The 18,562-nt window shown below is 53.6% G+C and overlaps 2 protein-coding genes across 2 annotated transcripts; both read right to left on the bottom strand.

The window, feature by feature from the left end:
- Nucleotides 1–8,968: 8,968 nt before the first annotated feature.
- On the bottom strand, nt 8,969–9,744 carry LOC136455499 (uncharacterized). Its single transcript, XM_066455500.1, has 2 exons — nt 9,729–9,744; nt 8,969–9,606 (listed from the first exon to the last, which is right to left on the bottom strand). Exons 1-2 carry the CDS (start codon nt 9,742–9,744, stop codon nt 8,969–8,971), a joined length of 654 nt encoding a protein of 217 aa, XP_066311597.1.
- A 453-nt stretch (nt 9,745–10,197) lies between these two features.
- LOC136453873 (exocyst complex component EXO70A1-like) lies at nt 10,198–13,356 on the bottom strand. The gene is made up of 2 exons (XM_066454424.1): nt 11,535–13,356; nt 10,198–11,420 (listed from the first exon to the last, which is right to left on the bottom strand). Exons 1-2 carry the CDS (start codon nt 12,185–12,187, stop codon nt 10,307–10,309), a joined length of 1,767 nt encoding a protein of 588 aa, XP_066310521.1. The 5' UTR covers nt 12,188–13,356; the 3' UTR covers nt 10,198–10,306.
- Nucleotides 13,357–18,562: the final 5,206 nt, after the last annotated feature.

Genomic DNA, 18,562 nt, shown 5'->3' with positions numbered 1-18,562 from the left:
AACTGCGTCCCGTTGTCAGTGATGATGGTGTTGGGGACCCCAAACCTGTGGATGATGTCAGTGAAGAACAGCACCGCCTGCTCGGATTTGATTCGATTGATCGGAGGAGCCTCGATCCATTTGGAGAACTTGTTGATTGATACCAATAGATGGGTGAAGCCCCCGGGGGCCTTTTGCAGAGGCCTGACCATGTCGAGCCCCCACACGGCGAATGGCCACGTGATGGGGATGGTTTGCAGGGCCAGGGCCGAGAGATGTGTTTGCCAGGCATAGTACTGGCATCCTTCGTAGGAGTGTACCAGCTTGGTAGCGTCGGCGACTGCCGTCGGCCAGTAGAACCCCTGGCGGAAAGCGTTCCCTACGAGCGTCCGAGGCGCCGCATGGTGCCCGCAGGCGCCTACGTGTAAGTCCCAAAGCAGGGCTTGGCCCGCTTCGGAACTGATACACCGTTGGAGGACACCTGAGGGACTTCGCCTGTACAATTCGTCGTTGTAGAGGGCGTAGGTCTTGGCTTGCCGCGCAAGCCGTCGTGCTTCGGTTCTGTCATCAGGAAGCTCCCCCCGATCAAGCCAATCGAGGAACGGGACTCGCCAATCCACGTCCTGATCAGTCTGCGGAGTCTCGGCGTTGACTTCCATGACCTCGGGCTTGGTCGAGGGGGTCTCGGCAGCAGAGGGGGCGTCGAGCTTCGCCGCGGGTTGCACAGGTGGGCCCTCCTCTATTACCGAGGTGTATTCAATGGAAGGTTTGTGGAGGTCTCTGGCGAAGACGTTCGGGGGGACCGGGGCACGTGCCGAGGCCATCTTTGCCAGCTCGTCGGCGGCCTCGTTGTACTTCCGCGCGACGTGATTTAGTTCAAGACCGTCGAACTTGTCTTCTAGGCGTCGTACCAACTTGCAGTAAGCCTCCATTTTGGGGTCGAGGCAGTTTGACTCCTTCATCACTTGATCTATGACGAGTCGCGAGTCACCTCGGACGTCGAGGCGCCGTGCCCCAAGTTCGATGGCGACTTGTAAGCCGTTGATGAGGGCCTCGTATTCGGCCACGTTGTTGGAGGCGGCGAAGTGGAGCCGCACCATGTAGCGCATGTGTACTCTGAGGGGCGAAATGAAGAGCAGACCCGCGCCTACCCCGGTCTTCATCAGGGATCCATCGAAGCACAGGGTCCAGCACTCCATCTGAATTTGAGCGGGTGGCAGTTGGGTATCTGTCCATTCAGCCACGAAATCGGCCAAGACCTGAGACTTGATCGCTTTTCAAGGCGCAAAGGTCAAGGTTTCCCCCATAAGCTCGACAGCCCATTTGGCTATCCTGCCTGAGGCCTCCCGGTTATGAACTATTTCGCCCAGGGGGAAAGATGATACCACAGTCACTGGGTGCGACTCGAAGTAGTGGCGCAGTTTGCGCCGGGCCAGGACCACGGCGTAGACTAGCTTCTGGATGTGGGGGTAGTGTGCTTTGGTCTCGGAGAGCACCTCGCTGATGAAATAAACAGGTCGTTGGGTGGGCAGAGTATGCCCCTCTTCCTGCCTCTCTACCACTACGGCAGCGCTGACCACTTGGGTCGTTGCGGTGACGTAGAGTAAGAGGGTCTCGTCCTTGGCCGGGGGTATCAGGATGGGAGGATTCGTGAGTAGTGCTTTGAGTCTATCGAGGGCTTCTTCGGCCTCGGGAGTCCAAGAAAAACGCTTGGATTTTCTCAAGAGTCGGTACAGAGGCAAACCTTTTTCACCGAGGCGTGAGATGAAGCGGCTCAGGGCCACAAGGCATCCCATGACCCTCTGTACTCCCTTGAGGTCCCTAATCGGTCCCATGTCGGTTATGGCCGAGACCTTCTCTGGGTTGGCTTCAATGTCGCGTTCCGAGACTATGAATCCCAAGAGCATGCCTCGGGGGACCCCGAACACACACTTCTCGGGATTGAGCTTGATGCCCTTCTCTCTAAGGCATTTGAAGGTTATCCTCAAGTCATCAACGAGATCCTCAGCCTTTCTGGTTTTGACCACGATGTCGTCTATGTAGGCCTCGACGGTCTGCCCGATGTTATCGCCAAAGACCTGGGTCATGCACCGCTGGTACGTGGCACCTGCGTTTCTAAGGCCGAAGGGCATTGTCACGTAGCAGTACATGCCGAATGGTGTGATGAAAGAAGTCGCGAGCTGGTCGGACTCTTTCATCTTGATTTGATGGTAACCAGAGTACGCATCAAGGAAAGACAGGGTCTCACACCCTGCAGTGGAATCAACGATTTGATCGATTCGAGGTAATTGGAAGGGGACCTTTGGACAGGCTTTGTTCAAACCGGTGTAGTCTACACACATCCTCCATTTCCCATTTTTCTTCTTGACTAACACGGGGTTAGCCAACCACTCTGGGTGGGACACTTCCTTGATGAACCCGGTCGCCAAGAGTTTCTGTATCTCCTCACCGATGGCCCTACGCTTTTCCTCGTCGAAGTGGCGCAGGCGTTGTCTCGCGGGTCTAGATTCGGCCCGGATGTCCAGGGCATGCTCGGCGACCTCCCTTGGTATGCCCGGCATGTCCGAGGGACTCCATGCGAATATGTCGGTGTTCGCACGGAGAAAGTCGACGAGCACGGCTTCCTATTTCATGTCGAGGGTGGCGCTGATCCTCAGCGCTCGGTCGTCAGGGCAGGCGGGGTCGACTAGGATGAGTTTGATGGTTTCCGCGGGCTCGAACGCTCCCGTGCGACGCTTGGAGTCAGGCACCTCGCCATTGAGTTGGTCGAGGTGGGCGATGAGGGTCTCGGCCTCTATAAGGGCCTCGGTGTACTCGATGCATTCAACGTCGCAGTCGTATGCATGTTCGTACATGGACTCAATCGTGATGACACCGCTAGGGCCCGACATCTTGAGCTTGAGGTAGGTATAGTTGGGCACTGCCATGAACTTGGCGTAGCACGGCCGCCCCAGAATGGCATGGTAGGCTCCCCCGAATCTGACCACCTTGAAGGTGAGGACTTCCTTGCGGTAGTTGGAGGGGGTGCCGAAGCAGACAGGAAGGTTGATGCGCCCGAGGGGTCGCGTGTGCTTCCCTGGCACGATGCCGTGGAAGGGCGCGACGTCGCCTCGGAGCCTCGACCGGTCGATCTCCAAGAGCTCCAGGGTGTTGGCGTAGAGGATGTTGAGGCCGCTGCCTCCGTCCATCAACACCTTGGAGAGTCGGGTGTTGCCGATGATCGGGTCGACAACCAGTGGGTACTGCCCGGGATTCGGAACATGGTCAGGGTGGTCATCTCGATCGAAGGTGATCGCCTCTCGGGACCAGTCGAGGTACTGGGGGGTGGCCACCTTGACCGAGAAGACCTCTCGGGGTTCCCTCTTGTGCTGCCGCGCCGTGAGGCATGCCGAGGGCCCACCGAAGATCACGAAGGCGTTGCGTACCTCGGGGAACCCGTCGTCCTTGTCCTCGTCCCGATCGCCGGCGCCCTTCTGTTTGGCGTCATCGTCGGGGAGCCGAGCCTGGCGTAGTAACGCCGCAGCATGGTGCAATCCTCGAGAGCGTGCTTGACAGGACCCTGGTGGTAAGGGCAGGGCTTTTTGAGCATGTCGTCGAAGGGCCTAGGGCCTTTGAAGCCTCGGGGGTTCTTGCGTTCTGCGGCCACGATCAGATCAGCCTCCAGGACCTCCTGCTTCCCTAGGCGCTCCTTTTTCTTTCTCTTGGGGAGGTGGGGGCTGAGGCCTCGGGTGCCTCGTCCCTCCGCTTACCCTTGGTGTCGGTGTCGGGGAAGATGGCTCCAACAGCCTCTTCACCTGAGGCGAAGCTGGTGGCGATGTCGAGGAGCGCGGCAGCAGAGCGCGGCACGTTCCGACCTAACTCTCGAACCAAGTCCCGACAAGTGGTGCCGGAGAGGAAAGCCTGGACAATCTCCGAGTCGCCGACGCTGGGCAACTCGGTGCACTGTTTGGAGAAGCGCCGGATGAAGTCTCAGAGAGACTCGTCCAGCTTCTAGCGACAGCTCTTAAGATCCCAGGAGTTCCCAAGACGCACGTATGTGCCCTAGAAGTTCCCAACGAATATCCTCACCAAGTCGCGCCAGTCGTGGATTTGTGAGGGAGGAAGATGCTCGAGCCAGGCTCGCGCTGAGTCCGACAAGAGCAAAGGGAGGTTGCGAATGATGAGCAGGTCATCATCCACGCCACCTAGCTGGCAAGCCAGGCGATAATCAGCAAGCCAGAGTTCAGGGTTGGTCTCGCCGCTGTACTTCGCGAGATTGGCTGGTTGCCGAAACCGGGCGGGGAAAAGAGCAGCGCGGATGGCCCTGCTGAAGACCCGAGGGCCTGGCGGTTCAAGGGAAGGACTGCGGTCCTCCCCGCTGTCGTAGCGACCGCCTCGGTGTGGGTGGTAGCCCCGAGCGGGCCCCTCGTTGTCGTGGCGTCGTCGCCTGCTGATCACCTCAGGGTCTCCGTGTACCTCGCGTCGATTGCCGAGGCGATCCAGAAGCACGGGGGCCCTGTGGGCTATCGGTGCTCGGTCGGGCTCGAGACGAGCTGGGGCTTCCCTGTCCTGCCGAGGTGGTGCCGTGGGCAGGTTCGAGGCGCCCCCGTGTCGTTGGGAGGTAGAACTCTCAGCCTGCTGAACCATGGTGGTCTCTAGGAGATCCCGGAGCTCGCCGCGGACCCACCGCCCCTCCGTGGTAGAAGGCTCGGGCATTGCGCGGACCAGCATTGCCACAGTCGCGACGTTCTGGCTAGCGCGATTGAAGACTGGGGGTTGCTCACTCCCTTCGCCGTCATGGATGCGGTGATGCACATCGCGGGCCCTCCGTCGGGCTCCCCCGCCTTCGCCGCGACCTCGCTGTTCCTATTCGAGAGAGTCTCGAAGCTGCTGCAGAAGGAGTTGGTCTTGTTTGACCTTGGCCTAGTGCTCGCAGAGCTGTTCTAGGTCTGGGCGCTGAGGTTGCGCAAGAGCGACGCTCTCATTTCGTGCGGCCGGCAGGACGGCGCGTGGAGGTGTGACGGCGCCCGCGCCTGGGCGAAGCGGGGAACGGCTACCTGCCCCCTCATCCTCTTCGCCCGCCCTCGGCATCCCGAGCCCGACATGAAAACACTCGCGAGTGGGGTCGTAGGTGCCTTCGTCGTCGGAGTCGGAGTAGCCGAAGCAGTAGTCTCTTGCGGCCAAGAACTGGCGCAAAGCCCCAGGGTCATTGAGTCCGGAGAAATCCACTCCGGGCCATGCCTCGTTCTCATCCGAGGAGTCGGCGTGGATGCTCAGGTCGAGAGCGAAGCGCTGGCGGCGTTCCGAGGGATGCTCGTGAGCAGCAGTGTAAGCGTAGGTGTAAGAGGCGGCGGCATTTCTCAACCCAAAGGGGTATGGGGATGGTGCCGTCGCCGAATTCTGCCCCGCCGGGGTCGGTTCTTCAAGGAGTGGTGGAGCGGAGCTTGACGACTGGGCATCGCCGCGTGTCACAGGCGACTTTCCTTTGTCCAAGCTCAGGCTAGACAGGTCCCCAGCCAGGGACCCTATGCCAACAGCTGGTTGTAGGATATCGGCGGGGGGTGGCGTGCCGCCCCGGATTCGCGTAGCGTCGGGGTGGCCTTGTTCGTGTCGTGCTTGGCGAGCGCGACGAGAGCGGCCGCCCGAGCGCCGCCTGCGCCTGGGCTGCCGGGGTGTGACTTCATCGTCGGACGGTGGGGCTCGAGGAGTGAGGAGTACCATGTCGTACTCATGCCCTAGAGACATGAACTTGAGGCTCCCGAACCAAACCACGGTGCCGAGACGCAATGGTCGTATAGGGTCTGCCATCCGGAACCTGCTGGGATGACGAAACTGACACGCAGCGAGCCCCTATCTGGCGCGCCAACTGTCGGTGTTTCGGACCGGGGGGTCCTCAACCAACCAGTGAATTTGTTCTGCATGCTCCCGATTCCAGATGGTGATGCAAAGAGACACAAGGTTTATACTGGTTCAGGCAATCGAGGCCCTACGTCCAGTCTGAGAGGTCGATCTTGTATTCCTTGCACCGAAGTGCTCGTAGTAGGGGGTTACAAGCTAAGGGAGAGAGGGAGCTGGTCCCAGGTCCCAGCAGGGTGTCGTGCGGGCCGCTTGAGGCGTTGCTCTCAGGCGGCAGGGATGTGCGCGTGTGTGTATGTGTTACAAGGTGTTCTCCTTCGTCCCCCTAAAACGGCCCAAGTCCTCTCCTTTTATAGCCTGAAGGGAGGACTAGGACGGTACACGAGCTAACTATACGGCGTCGTGTGAACAGAGGCGGCGTGTCCGGGCCCTGTAGCCTGTTCCTGTGGCAGCGTGGTCGTTGGAGTGGTCCGTCCTTGGAGCACTAGAGCGGCGTGGTCGTTCCATCAGATTCTATGCGTCGTGGGAACCCCAGGACTGCCTCGGAGTGGGTGCGGCGGTGAACGTGCAAGCCACTGTGGTCGGACTGTGCGCGAGGCCGAGACTGGGTCGATGCCAAGGCTGCACCGCGGTGGAGGGGTCTCGGCAGGCGCGAACCCCAAGATCGCCGAGACCTTGGTGTACAGTGCCGAGGCCTCGAGTGGGCGGCTGATCGTGGGTACAGCGTTAGGACACAGTGGCCGGTAATCCCCGCCGTACCCTGTCCCAGCCGGTATGGCGCTGATCGTGGACACAGCGTTAGGACACAGTGGCCGGTAATCCCCGCCGTGCCCTGTCCCGGCCGGTATGGCGCTGATGCAACCTCGGGTCGCGTCGGCCACTCTGTGGCGTTGAGCCGTCGTCCGGCTAAGATTGCGGGAGTGGTTGAAGCATTAATGAGACATGACGCGTTGTCTAGAGGGTCGGTCGAGGCGGGGGGTGACGGGCTGCGGGCGACCCGGCCTCGAGCGACACAGAGACTGAGGCCTCGCGCGAGACAGAGATCGGGCTCCTTGCCGAGGCCTTGCGCGAGACGCCTCGCGCGATAACGGAGAATGTCCCCCCCTGCCGAGGCCTTCCCTGGAGAGCCTCGGGCGAGACAGAGACGGCGCTCCCTGCCGAGGCCTTCCCTGGGGAGCCTCGCGCGAGGCGGAGTTTGTGTCAGGATGCCGAGACCTCCTGCTCAAGGCTCGAGGCGAGGAGGAGGAGGACCTAGTGGGCTCGGTCGTGGCAGGTGAGGGGCCCACGGCTTACCTTCTAGCTTTATTTTTCAGATGAGATTTTAGCGACCCATTTGATGTTTGCTTGGGGTACCCCGTTCTAAGGTACCCGACAGTACGATAAGATAGCAATGCTGTAAAAATTAAATACCAACGTTAAAGTGACATTTAATCCAAAAAAGCAAAGTTTATGAATTTAACACAGTCACGGAGTGCGTGGCGTCGCAGACTCACAAACTCTACTTTATAGACCTTTCTGTGATGCGGCTAAGATAATATTTTATATTGGCAGAAAGAAATCTCTGATATCCATTTCTTTCATTGTAATCCATTTATCTGGACAATATTTGAGGTGAGGGCATGGTTACAATTTTTAGTAGCTTTGCGATATTGTTCGAAACAATGAGATGATTGATGTCTTGCAATGATCCTTTTCATTAATTTAGTTTTTCTATCTATGTTTAATTATTTATTCAGTCTATTTTATAGGCACGCCGGTAGATAATGGATGACAAAATTCAAGCATCCATAATTTATCTCTTTGACTTTGAGCATGAGTTTTGTTTTTATTTTTTAATTGATATATTGTCCTTTTATTTTTACCATAGCGTTAGCACGGGCATGCATGAAAAATGAAGATGTCTTTACACTGCAGAAATCTTTCAAAAAGATCATACATATATTATTCTTGTCTTGAATATTATATATATACAATCACCTAAATATTCTAATTAAACTATAAAATTTTGAATTAGGATACGAGGTAAGACATGCAAACAGATATTTTAAAACTACCTGTAGAGTCCAAAGAACTTAATAAATAAATTTTTCTGGAGGCAATACATATTCTCTCTAATCTTTCATTTTGTCTAGTTAGTGTTATCATAGTACCCGCATGTATTCATGGGAAATAAATCGTAGACAAAACGTGGACACTTTTTGGTGCGACATTCCAACATGGGTCCATCGTTCTGCCAATATCCTTGAGGCAGATCATATAAAGGATGAGAGTCCCTCTATGAGATTGCTCACGAGAGACTCAAACTTATATCTAATCATGGTAATGTTGAATTGCTTTGCATCAAAAGCATCGGCAATGATAAATGGGGACATAGGTTTTAGTATGTATAGTGGAGGAAAACTCAACCTTAGTCTTCTCAGCAGCTTTTCTAAGCATTTGCAGTGCTAATTTGTCCTTACTCAGATAGTAAGGTTAAGGTTTTGTTTGAATTAACTCAGTTCGTGAACTAATAGTAATAACTAAATGTGGCATATATCGAATTCTTTTAGCCACTGCTTGTGTGCAGAAGCGAAAAACATCCCAACCACGCTTGCCCTAATATGAGTATTCGAAGTAATAAACCTTTGAAGAACATCAACGTACCTCCCTTCTAGAGATTGGGTCGAATCCAACCTAGAGCCTCGGAACCCTGCATCTTTTTCTGGATGGGCTTCACTTCGGATGCGCCGGTAGCAATATCAACGATCTCCAATCGATGGACCAAGTCATATGGATCCCCATACAATGGCTCAGACATGTAGATTTTGTTCTCCTTATACTTGGATACACTTGTTCCACTGAAGTTTTCATTGAAATGTTTAGACACGAACAGTGTCTGATCACCGATGTCCCTCACCCTGGACCACTCCGACGTATGGTCGTGGAGGTTGCACTTGTAGATCGCACTGCTGTAGGTGAAGCTCTGTGTCTCATGGAACGTCCTCACCATGGCACCCACAATACGCAGCTCACCATTTGATTCCAGGTAGCTGCGGTGGCAAAGCCTCGCAGGTGGCGACAGCGATGGCAGCAGCGTCACGGTTGGAGTAGCGCGGGCGGCGTTACTGCTGTAGACGGAGATTTCTCCAGTGCAGTCGATCGCCAAGAACTTATCTTAGCAGTGGACGATGGACCCCACAGAGAACTCAAGTTTAGTGTCGAGCAGCGTCCATGCGCCGTCGACTCCAACCCAGCAGAACGCGACCTCCGTGGAACACCCAAGCATGGACATGGCCACGCACTCGCGGCCGGCGGTGTCAGGCGGCGCCGAGAGCATGATCTCATGGAAGAACACGTCCCTCATGTCTTCTAGCTTGATGGCTCTACCTGCAGCGTCTTCGTAGCCGTTGGTGGGATGGAGGATCCATCGACCGTGGACCCTAGACACGCTTTTCGATGAGGACGCCGTCGCGACGTGTTCGCCTACTGGCGGGAGCTTAACGCGGGGGGCACGGGCACCGACGAATGGATTCAGCAGCGTCACGGACGTCGCCTCGTCCATGAGCACCAGCCACCCACATGAGGAGCCGCACGCCACCTTGGCGCGCACGTCGGACAGCGTCTTGGATAAGACCTTCTTCTCTGAGACGCAGTAGAAGCCGATGTGGTCCGAGTCAGGGTCGAATGGGGACAGCAGGAGCGGCCTGAAGGTCGCTAACGGGACGGGGGCGCGCCATGGGAAGCAAGCGGATCGAAAGGACGCCGCGTCGTGGCCTGACGTGAGACGTTGCCCGATGGACTCGAGGAGATCCTCTGACAGGCCGGATCTTCAGTCAAGGAGAGGTAGGGACCTTCTCTTGGGATTGGGAGGCTGAGCCATAGAAGACAAATGACATCAACTATGATTCACGCAAGAAATTATGTCCGGTGTCTACTGTCGCGATAGACCATGGATTGGGGAACGGGGATATGGTGAAAGGATTCAAAATGAACAGACCCAATGGCAATTTCAGCAAGAAACAGCAAGCAAGGGTGATGGAACACGTGAGCGTGAAACCAAATGAAAGGAGAAAAAGTTATACATTTTGCAAATGCAAAGAGGGGAAGTAATTAAATATAGACAGATTTGACAAGGTTCTGATAAATACAAAGAGGTTTCTTTTGTCTTAATTCTCTTTCCTTCTGTGTTAATTCTCTTTTCTTTTGCTCGTTGTCATGTATGCTGGTGCATACAAACATGCAATGTGTATATGGATAGCACAATAATTTTCTACTTTTTATTTTACCATGATTCCTCTATCATATGACAGTCAATATTCAATCAAAGAGAATAGCACGATCAATCAGCATGCGGAAGATATCGTGGAATCGCAGGCGTGGACAGACGGACGAACAAAACAAATGTCACACCAAAAAATGGTCACACTTTATTCTTTTTAGTTGTAGAATATTAAAGAGGGTCAAGCGTTGTCAGTTTGGCACAACTTGAAAATGTTGTACATTCACAGAAGCACTAGATTTTTCTGCCATCCGTGGCTTCCCCTTCGAACAGCTCCGACAGCGAGTCGGCCAGATCATCAGCTGTGTACCTGACAGATTTTCCAAGCTTGGGTTGCTTCTGCAGAAACGCGCAGTAAGCAGGAACCACCATGTCCGACACGGCGTTCCGCAGCACTGCTCGGAGCACGGGATCGGGGACCTCCCGGCACACCTCGCTGTCGCGCATTCTGGTAAACGCCGCGTTGAACTCCGCCAGAATTTTCGCTGGCTTGCCTCTGCCACACACGGGCATGTCCAGGAGAGCGACGACGGGGCCCCACGACGACGCGGAGTAGCTCGCTACGTGCTGCTCGATCCGGATCCGGCGCCGCGCGGCCCACGCGCCCCCGAGCAGGGACGCCACGCCTTCGGTGTCCGCGACGCGGCTCAGCACGAAGCTGATGTTGTTCGCCAGGAAGAGGTGCCGCGAGCCCCCTGCGTCGGCGAAGGCGACAGCGAGTCTCCCCTGGAGGTTGCGTTCCAGGCCCGCGATCAGGTCCGAGACGACGCCGGCGAGGGAGCCGCGTTCGTCGTCGGCGCCCGCGTCCGCGAGGATCAAATCGAGCGTGGTGCGGTGCCTCGCCAGCAGCTCGACGCAGGTCATGGCGTCGCGCGCCAGCTGGTGGACGCCGCCAGCTGCCGCGCTCGGCGTGTGCGGGGATAGACAGTCGCCTTGGATCTTGGCCATGACGCCGCTGACCATGACCCTCATCGCGCCGGCCAGTTTCGTGAGGATACCTTGCGTCCGCTCCGAGATGAACTCCTTGCGCGCGCCGCTGAACAGGAGCAGGAGGCTGGGAGCGGCGTCGGTGAGAGCCTCGTACATGCCGAGCATGTACACGAGCTTCTCGTGCGACGTGATGCTGGTGAACCCGTTGGCGAAGTCGAGCAGGATCAGGATGCGGTTCTCCGCGATGGCCAGCAAGTATTCATCCCTGAAACCGTCGAACGCGCCTGGGTTCTGCGCGTACAGCTGCCTCCGCATGGCGACTATGGCCTTCCCTATGATCTTCGTCACCGTTGTCCACCGCTGGATCACGGCCTCCGTCGTCCGCTGCGAGCATTCAACCCAAAGAATCGACAAGAAGCTGCACCGTCACCCGTCACCGTCATGTTCGTCGTCAGTCACAGCCGAGCATGCAAATCCATTCACCTTTCACTGGCAGGAAGCCAGACAGAGAAACCAGAAGCGTTGATGTTACCTGTCCAGCACATCGCAGGGAGCGTTGGCGAACGCCCGGAAGAGTTCCTCGGTGTGTCCAGCACGAACGATCCGAAGCGCGATCTCGTGAAGGACGGACACGCCTGGGGAGCAGATGAGATCGAGGTCGTCCCAGACCTCGGCGTCCAAGAGGGCCGCGACCTCGTCAGGCACGCTCGAGCTCGCCCTCGACCGGCTCCCGTCGGACACGTCGACGTCCCCGCCAGTGCCCGCCGAGGCGGAGCTGGCCCTCTCACCGGCGCTTGGGAAGACCAGCAGTGACAGGCCAGTGGAGGCAAGCGAGAGCCTGTCGATGGCGCCGCGCAGCCGGGAGCCGTTCCAGACCCTGACACGCAGGAACTCCTCCACCATGCGCGACGCGGCGGCGCCGACGGCGCTGTCCAGGCGGCGGCGCGCGGAGGCGGCCGCGGGGAGCGGGAAAGGGCCCTCCGCCGCCAGGAGGAGCACCTCGTCGACCGCCGCCAGGAGGCCTCTGTTCGTGTAGCTCGCGTCGGCGTCCCAGATGCCCGAGTCGGCGCCGGGGCAGCGAGTCCACTGGAGCAGGGCGTGCTCCGCGAGGGCGAGCCGCTCCTCCGCCTGCGTCTTCGGCGCGACGGCGACACCGAACGCTGGCTTCCCAACGGCGGCTCCCATGATGCGAGGGGGCCGACCGGCCGAGTGGCGCTGAGTCCGGCGCGCGTTGCCGTGTGTTGTTGAAGCGGGGAGGCGATGCCCCTATCAGAAAAGGAGATTACTGGAGGGCATCACTAGCATTACTGAGTTTTGAGGTCCAGTAGTGCACGCGGAGATGGTCAAGTAGTAATAATCTAACTTGACTCCCCGTCCACGGCTCTCCGGTAAACTTGGCCAAATGGGCCAAGCCCGCTAGGCCAGCACTAGCACGACACGAAAAAGCATGGCCCGAGCATGACCCGGCACGAGGCTCATCGTGCCCATGTCTAGCACGGCCCGGTGGTAGTGCCATGCCTGGGCCGCGATTTTGGCCCACAGTGCTGGCACGGACACGGCACGAAAATTGGGTCGGCACGATGTGGCCCGGTCATTCTCTACCATTGGATTACCTGAGATGCATTACAACCGTTCGATGCAGCATATAAACAAAAATCCTAAACCTAGCTCCCGTATCCAAGTCGCTCAGGCCTCACTCAGCCGCCTCTCCCTCTCAATTGCGCTTCTGTACATCTCCAAGTCTCACGCCCCGGCCTCTCCTCGCGTCGTCGAGCGGACATGCAGCCTCGCCTTCGTGTCCGGCTCCGGCCTCTTCCACCTCGCGGAGCCCCTCGTGCGGCCTCTTTCTTGCGCAAGCGGAGGCGGCGCGGCCCTACCTCAAGAGGCACGGCGACGGCGGCGGGGCACACAGCGGCGCGCGCGGGTGCTCCAGCCTCGAGCAGGCGCGTGCGACGGCGGCACTGGCGCGGCCTCACGTGGGCGCGCGCGATAACGGTGGTGCGGCATCATGTGAGCGCCCGCGACGGCAGCAGCACGACATCACGCGCGGCGGCTCGGCGTGGCCCCAATCGGGCATGAGCGGCGTGACTCCACCAGCCTCCATGAGCGGCGCAGCGACGACGAAGCGTTGGTGCGTTCTCGGGCCGACACGGGCACGATGGGCTGCCGTGCCTGTAGGCATGGCATGGCACGGCTAACTGGCTATAGTGTTGTGCCTCGGCCGAGGTGCCGGCACGGTGGCACTACGAGGCACGACACGGCTAATCCACCGTGCCTTGCCGGGCCTAGTCGTGCCGTGCTCAGCCGTGCCTGCGTCGTGCGGTCCGGTTGGCCAACTATGGTCCCGTTCGCTTCGCTGAAAAAATAAGTTGAAACACTGTTCCGGCTGAAAAAAAATAAACTAAAAAAATAAGCTGAAAAGTATGAATTATAAGAGAAGCGAACAGGGCCATATATTGCAAGGAGATTGGCAAAGCTTAGGATGGGTGGGGGGAACTGTAGAAGATGTTATATATCGATAGGTGATGGAGTTGATGGTGTGCGTGGTGTGTGTTATTAGTTGCATCGGCTGGGTTTTATTTATAGCTGCTGCATGCTGCCTTCAGGCTCCGTGCATTATGCAGGCAGACGCAGGACGAACGGCAGGGAGTCTCAGGACCCCACGGCCACGCCATTCCGAGCTCTCGTCCATTCTTTGGTTGTGTGCGTGCATTTATGCATCGAATAGGTTCGGTATACGTTTTGGTTCAATCCAAGCTCATTCGTCAACCGCACGGGAGAATCAGAACCTGCAGCTGAGCTTTGAACCTAATAATGTTTCTAAGTATACAACCAGCCTTCATGCATGCATGTGCCTGGCTAAGTCTCAAATATGATATGCATCGTCCATCGTCGTACATGTTTTTCTTTTTCCTTTTTTATTTGAATGGCATTGGTTGGTGAATTATTTTTTAAAAACATATAGGAAAAATGCATCAAAAAGTTTTCAAAGAACATGTGCTAACCGTGGTCCTTGACTGTGGTAAAGATCTCCATTGTTATGGACTTCAAAGTGTTACTCGCCAAGTGAACAAGATCTGCGTGTATATTTGGCACCCAAAACCTTGTGCAATATGTTCTCTTAATAAGAACGAAACATGTGTTGTTTATCAAAAAGCAATATATTTGTAGCTCGATGTATATATATTATTAGGAATAAACAAAACGACTAGTGCGTGCATTACATATTATATTAGATGATTCTTTCCGCTTGAGCTTGATTATGGAATCGGTTAGTGACGAATCTTGGTATCTTATATTCCGTTTGACTGGTCCTACACCATAGAAAAAACTAAAGGTACACGATGAGAAAAAGAAGAGGTCAAGGACGTACATATAGGAGTACGTGATGGAGGGCCGTTCTTTTTCCCAAGCTTTGTTGTGATCATTATGGAGATGCACACCAATATATTTATAGTCATGTCCTGTAAACAAGAAGCAAAACATGCGAGATTATAAAGACTAAAACTTAGTATACAAACAAGCGCATGCATGCATGACATTAGTGACCCAGCTAGGAATCATATGCTGAGAGCATCTCCTGCACTTCTCTAATACCTCCTCCTATTCCCATAAAACTGTCATATTAGGAACAACTATGCTTTTTTCTTGCTCCAGCAGTTCCTCAATACCTATTTCCTTTTTTGGTGGCCACCAATATTTCCTCATCTCCCCTCAAAGAAAGGGGAGATACAACTCCCCTAATACCATGGGGATCATCCCAACTACCACTTTTCAGTCATATTTTCTCTTACACTCTTGTGGGACCCATCTTTCATATGAGTATTGTGGAAGATATATTGGGGCACTACTGCAACATCTCCCCCAACAAATCTAGAAAGTGATGTTGGGCTACTCCAATACAATTTTATTGGGGGAGTTGTATTGGGGGACTACTGGAGATGTTCGGATAGCCTAACAACTGAACAAACTCTGTTGCTATTTTTTTCTTAAGAAAACTCTCTTGTTGTTGCTTACTTCGTTGATTCCTTGAGACGCTATAATGATGATAGGCACCGGACATATATGTGAAAGTAAGCTCTGAAGTGATCATAACGTCACAGAAAAAGGTCGGGGGGGGGGGGGGGCGGGGATGGGCTCTGGTGTTTAGGCAAAGCGCACGATGGCATGAAGCCGTCTGCTATGGACACGGTCTTTTGGAGCAGAAGAGGAGCTCTGGAGAAGGTGATAAATGGTTTCAGAGTTGATTCTATAGGGGATTGAACAGGGAGTAGAGTCATTTTGATACAGATTGAGTAGGAAGCAGTGGGGAGTGAGATTTTTTCAGCTCCACGCTCTTTATGAGAATCTAGTTGTTTTTTGAAGAAGATTATATTAAAACTCGACATAATACACCCTCTAACTACACAGGCCCGGTCCTGTCAGTTCAGAGACCTGGAGCGAAGCTAGGAAGGTGGGCCCTTTAATACAACTCCAAAAAATTATTCGCTGCCCTAGTTAACATCATATCCTGACTCCGTAAGGATTCCTAAATCCCTGTATTCTAATGAAAAAGATTGGGGTGAAGAGTAAATTAAATCTTGATTAAATATATATACTTGGCATACATCAATCAAAGGGGAGCAGTTATTGGGCACCTCCGTACAAAACTTTGGATGTCTTGTCTACGACTGCCCTAGTGCCTGAACGGAGAGTGGGCTGGGCACGCGCCGGCCAGCAGCCGCGCGCTGGTTGCTCCACGACGTAGGAGCGCACGACCGATTGACGATGGCACAAGCACAACGCACAGTCGCTGGTCGCAGCGGAGCGGCCACGCGGCAGAAGGGCGAAACTCGATGCGCCGACGCGGAAGCCAAAACGATGAACGCGTTTCACTTTCACGTACGTGCCTCTCCGTGTCCTGGGCTCCTGGCTTTCCTATGGGCTATTGGACTCCTATACCTACAGCTTACATATATGGGGTTGGGGCCCCTTGAACTCGAGGGCCCTGTGCCACCGCACTGCTCGAACACCCCCCAGGGCCGGGGCTATAACTACACATAAAATAAAATAATCTAAAATACAAAAACATAATATTCTATCCATATTCTTCCATCATCTTCTGCTATATGCTGGGCAATTTGGAAGGCCCGGAATAGAGCATGTTTTGAGGGAAAAATCATCAAAAACCCAATCGAGATTCTTTGTCATGCTGGAGCGCTAATGCAATATTGGACAGGTTTGTATGCGGAGATTGATAAGGTGATGCTCATCAATGGCGTGAACACCATGCTGGTGGTGGCGACGGAGTTGCTCCTCTCGCAGAGGTCGGCTGAAGACAAGCACAAGCGCCTGAAGCTTGATGATGGCAAGGATGGTGAAGACCAGAATGCCTGAGAGGCATGTCGAGTGATGGAAATCTGGAACTGATGATCAGTCTTTTTTTTTGCCCTTTCTATATTCTACTCTTGGTCACCTGTATGGCCATATTCGCTTCTCTTATAATCCATCTTTTTTAGCTTGTTTTTCAGTCGGATTAGTGTTTTTCTCTCACAACAAATTAGCCGGAACAATGTTTCGGCTTGTTTTTTCAGCAAAGCGAACGGGGCCTATGTGGTGCTTCTATATTTTGCTAGCTGGTCTATAACAACTGAAGTTTAAACAGTTGGGTCGTTAGGTGGGGCGAAGGAAGGCTCATAGGCCAAGCAATTGAGCCAGACTTTAGAATTGCCCGGTCTCATCTTCTATTCTTTTGGTTGTATCCCGTCTTAAAAACTTGTTGTGTTTCTGTTTCTTTAAATGGAAATGGGGTTTGACCTCACATTGAAAAAAAATCTTCTTTTGCCTAATGGTTTTCTCGATGCAAAACAGATCCTTGTTGAAAACCTAAGTTAAAGTGTTGTCCTTATACTTAATCCAATGATAACCCCAAACATTGGACATACTGCAAGATTCAACGTTCTGAAACCAGTCCAAAACGCATCTAGAACAATGAAACAACATTGACAGTTATATCGTTGAGTACAACATAGGCTATCTGTTCATCACCTCCAACCATTGATTAATCATGTATGCCTAATTTTCTCTCTGCGATCATCGATGTTGAGTTCAATGACCTAGAGTTACCGTCCTGGTGGGGAGTGTAGGTCTCTAATGACTGGCAACACGCTACAGGGTTACCCGGAACGAGAATTGGTGGGCTTCGACGAGAGCTGAACTCGATGGTGAACGGAAATACAATGATTTATACTGGTTCATGCCGCTAGAATTGCGTAATACCCTATGTCCAATTAGGTGTGTTGCCTTGCGTTGGATTATTGTGTATGTTATGGTACAAGGGGATGCTCACGCCTCACTTTATGCAGTCTAGAGGGCAGATGCATATGTTGAATCCTAGTAGGCTACAACAGAAGAGTTCTAATTCTCTATTACATAAGCTAATTTTTCTAGAGTCCGACTAGATTGGTCCTTGATATCTTGGAGTACATGCCACCTTGTCTCGTGTCCTCAAACAGACCATGGGATAGCCTAAGTCCATGGCTGGTAGTCGGCTCGATGGGGAACCCACGAGTTGCTGTCCCCATGGGGAGTGCCTAGGAGCACCCCCTCCTCTTATAGATAATGACAACAAATAATTGGTGTCTTGCTAATGATAACAACGTCTACAATGGTGACCTCATCATGGCAATCACCGAAGTCACCGTAGGTAACAAGATCCTGACCGAAAATTATATGATTTCGTCGGTAGATTTATTTAAGTTAAACCCTAAGAAAACTAGATTGAAATATTGTTATAAAAGAGAGATGGGTCACCTCTCCTTTTTGCGAGAAAGGAGTGGAGCCCTAGATGGTGACGGGGAGCAAAAGGGATGGCAATAGTGTCTCCTAGACGACGGCCGGAGATAATATAGGGCTAAGCTATATGAAAAATGTCACCTTCTAGTCCTATTTTAACCGTTTGTTATGGATCCACGAAATCAGCTCGAAGAAGCTAGTAGGAGAGCTCTACCAAACAAACCTGAGTAGTGGCTAGTGCCTGGTGGAAGCTTGGAACAGTGTCGTCTCTCTGACATGTTTAGGTTGGCCTCTGTATGAAGCTTAACTTGTGTCATTGAGCTTTACTGAAGTTATAGTACACTCAAGGACCTTGCATGTCCTTTTATGTATCCCTTTCACCGTTGAGCACAAGAACAAGATATGGACGTAGGTCCTATGATAGATCATCACTTCGTCAAAGTGTCTGTCTTGCACAATGTGGTGTGTTAAAAGTTTTGTGTATAGTTGGATGGAAAGCTCAACGAGGATGTAGTGCAAGTCTACACAGAACACATAAAAGAATTGTTGTCGCCTGATCTCCTCGAGCCACTAATGGGGTTAAAAGCTCGTGCCTTCTAGGACATGGTGATAAAGGTTTCTTTGTCCTTTCTTTAGGTGTCTGTCTTCAATGTAGGTTGTTGGTTCGCTCAAGTTGCAAGTGGGTTGTTGTTGGTAGAGTTATGTTAAATAGTTGTTTGTTTTGTCCCTACTGTCTTTGTTTCCTTGTTGATGGTGTTGTTATAGTCGTTGTAGTTGTTACGACTG

This window comes from Miscanthus floridulus, chromosome 5, assembly GCF_019320115.1.
Source record: "Miscanthus floridulus cultivar M001 chromosome 5, ASM1932011v1, whole genome shotgun sequence".
NCBI classification, from domain to species: Eukaryota; Viridiplantae; Streptophyta; class Magnoliopsida; order Poales; family Poaceae; genus Miscanthus; species Miscanthus floridulus.
The sequence above is the reverse complement of the archived record's forward strand: the minus strand, read 5'-3'. Positions and strand labels throughout refer to the sequence as shown.

Bases quoted from the DNA above. Each gene is read 5' to 3' on its own strand.
- LOC136453873 (XM_066454424.1), bottom strand. From the start codon at position 12,187: ATGGGAGCCGCCGTTGGGAAGCCAGCGTTCGGTGTCGCCGTCGCGCCG. The intron at 11,421-11,534 runs GTAACATCAACG...GTGACGGTGCAG, and splicing joins CCCTGCGATGTGCTGGACAG to CTTCTTGTCGATTCTTTGGG.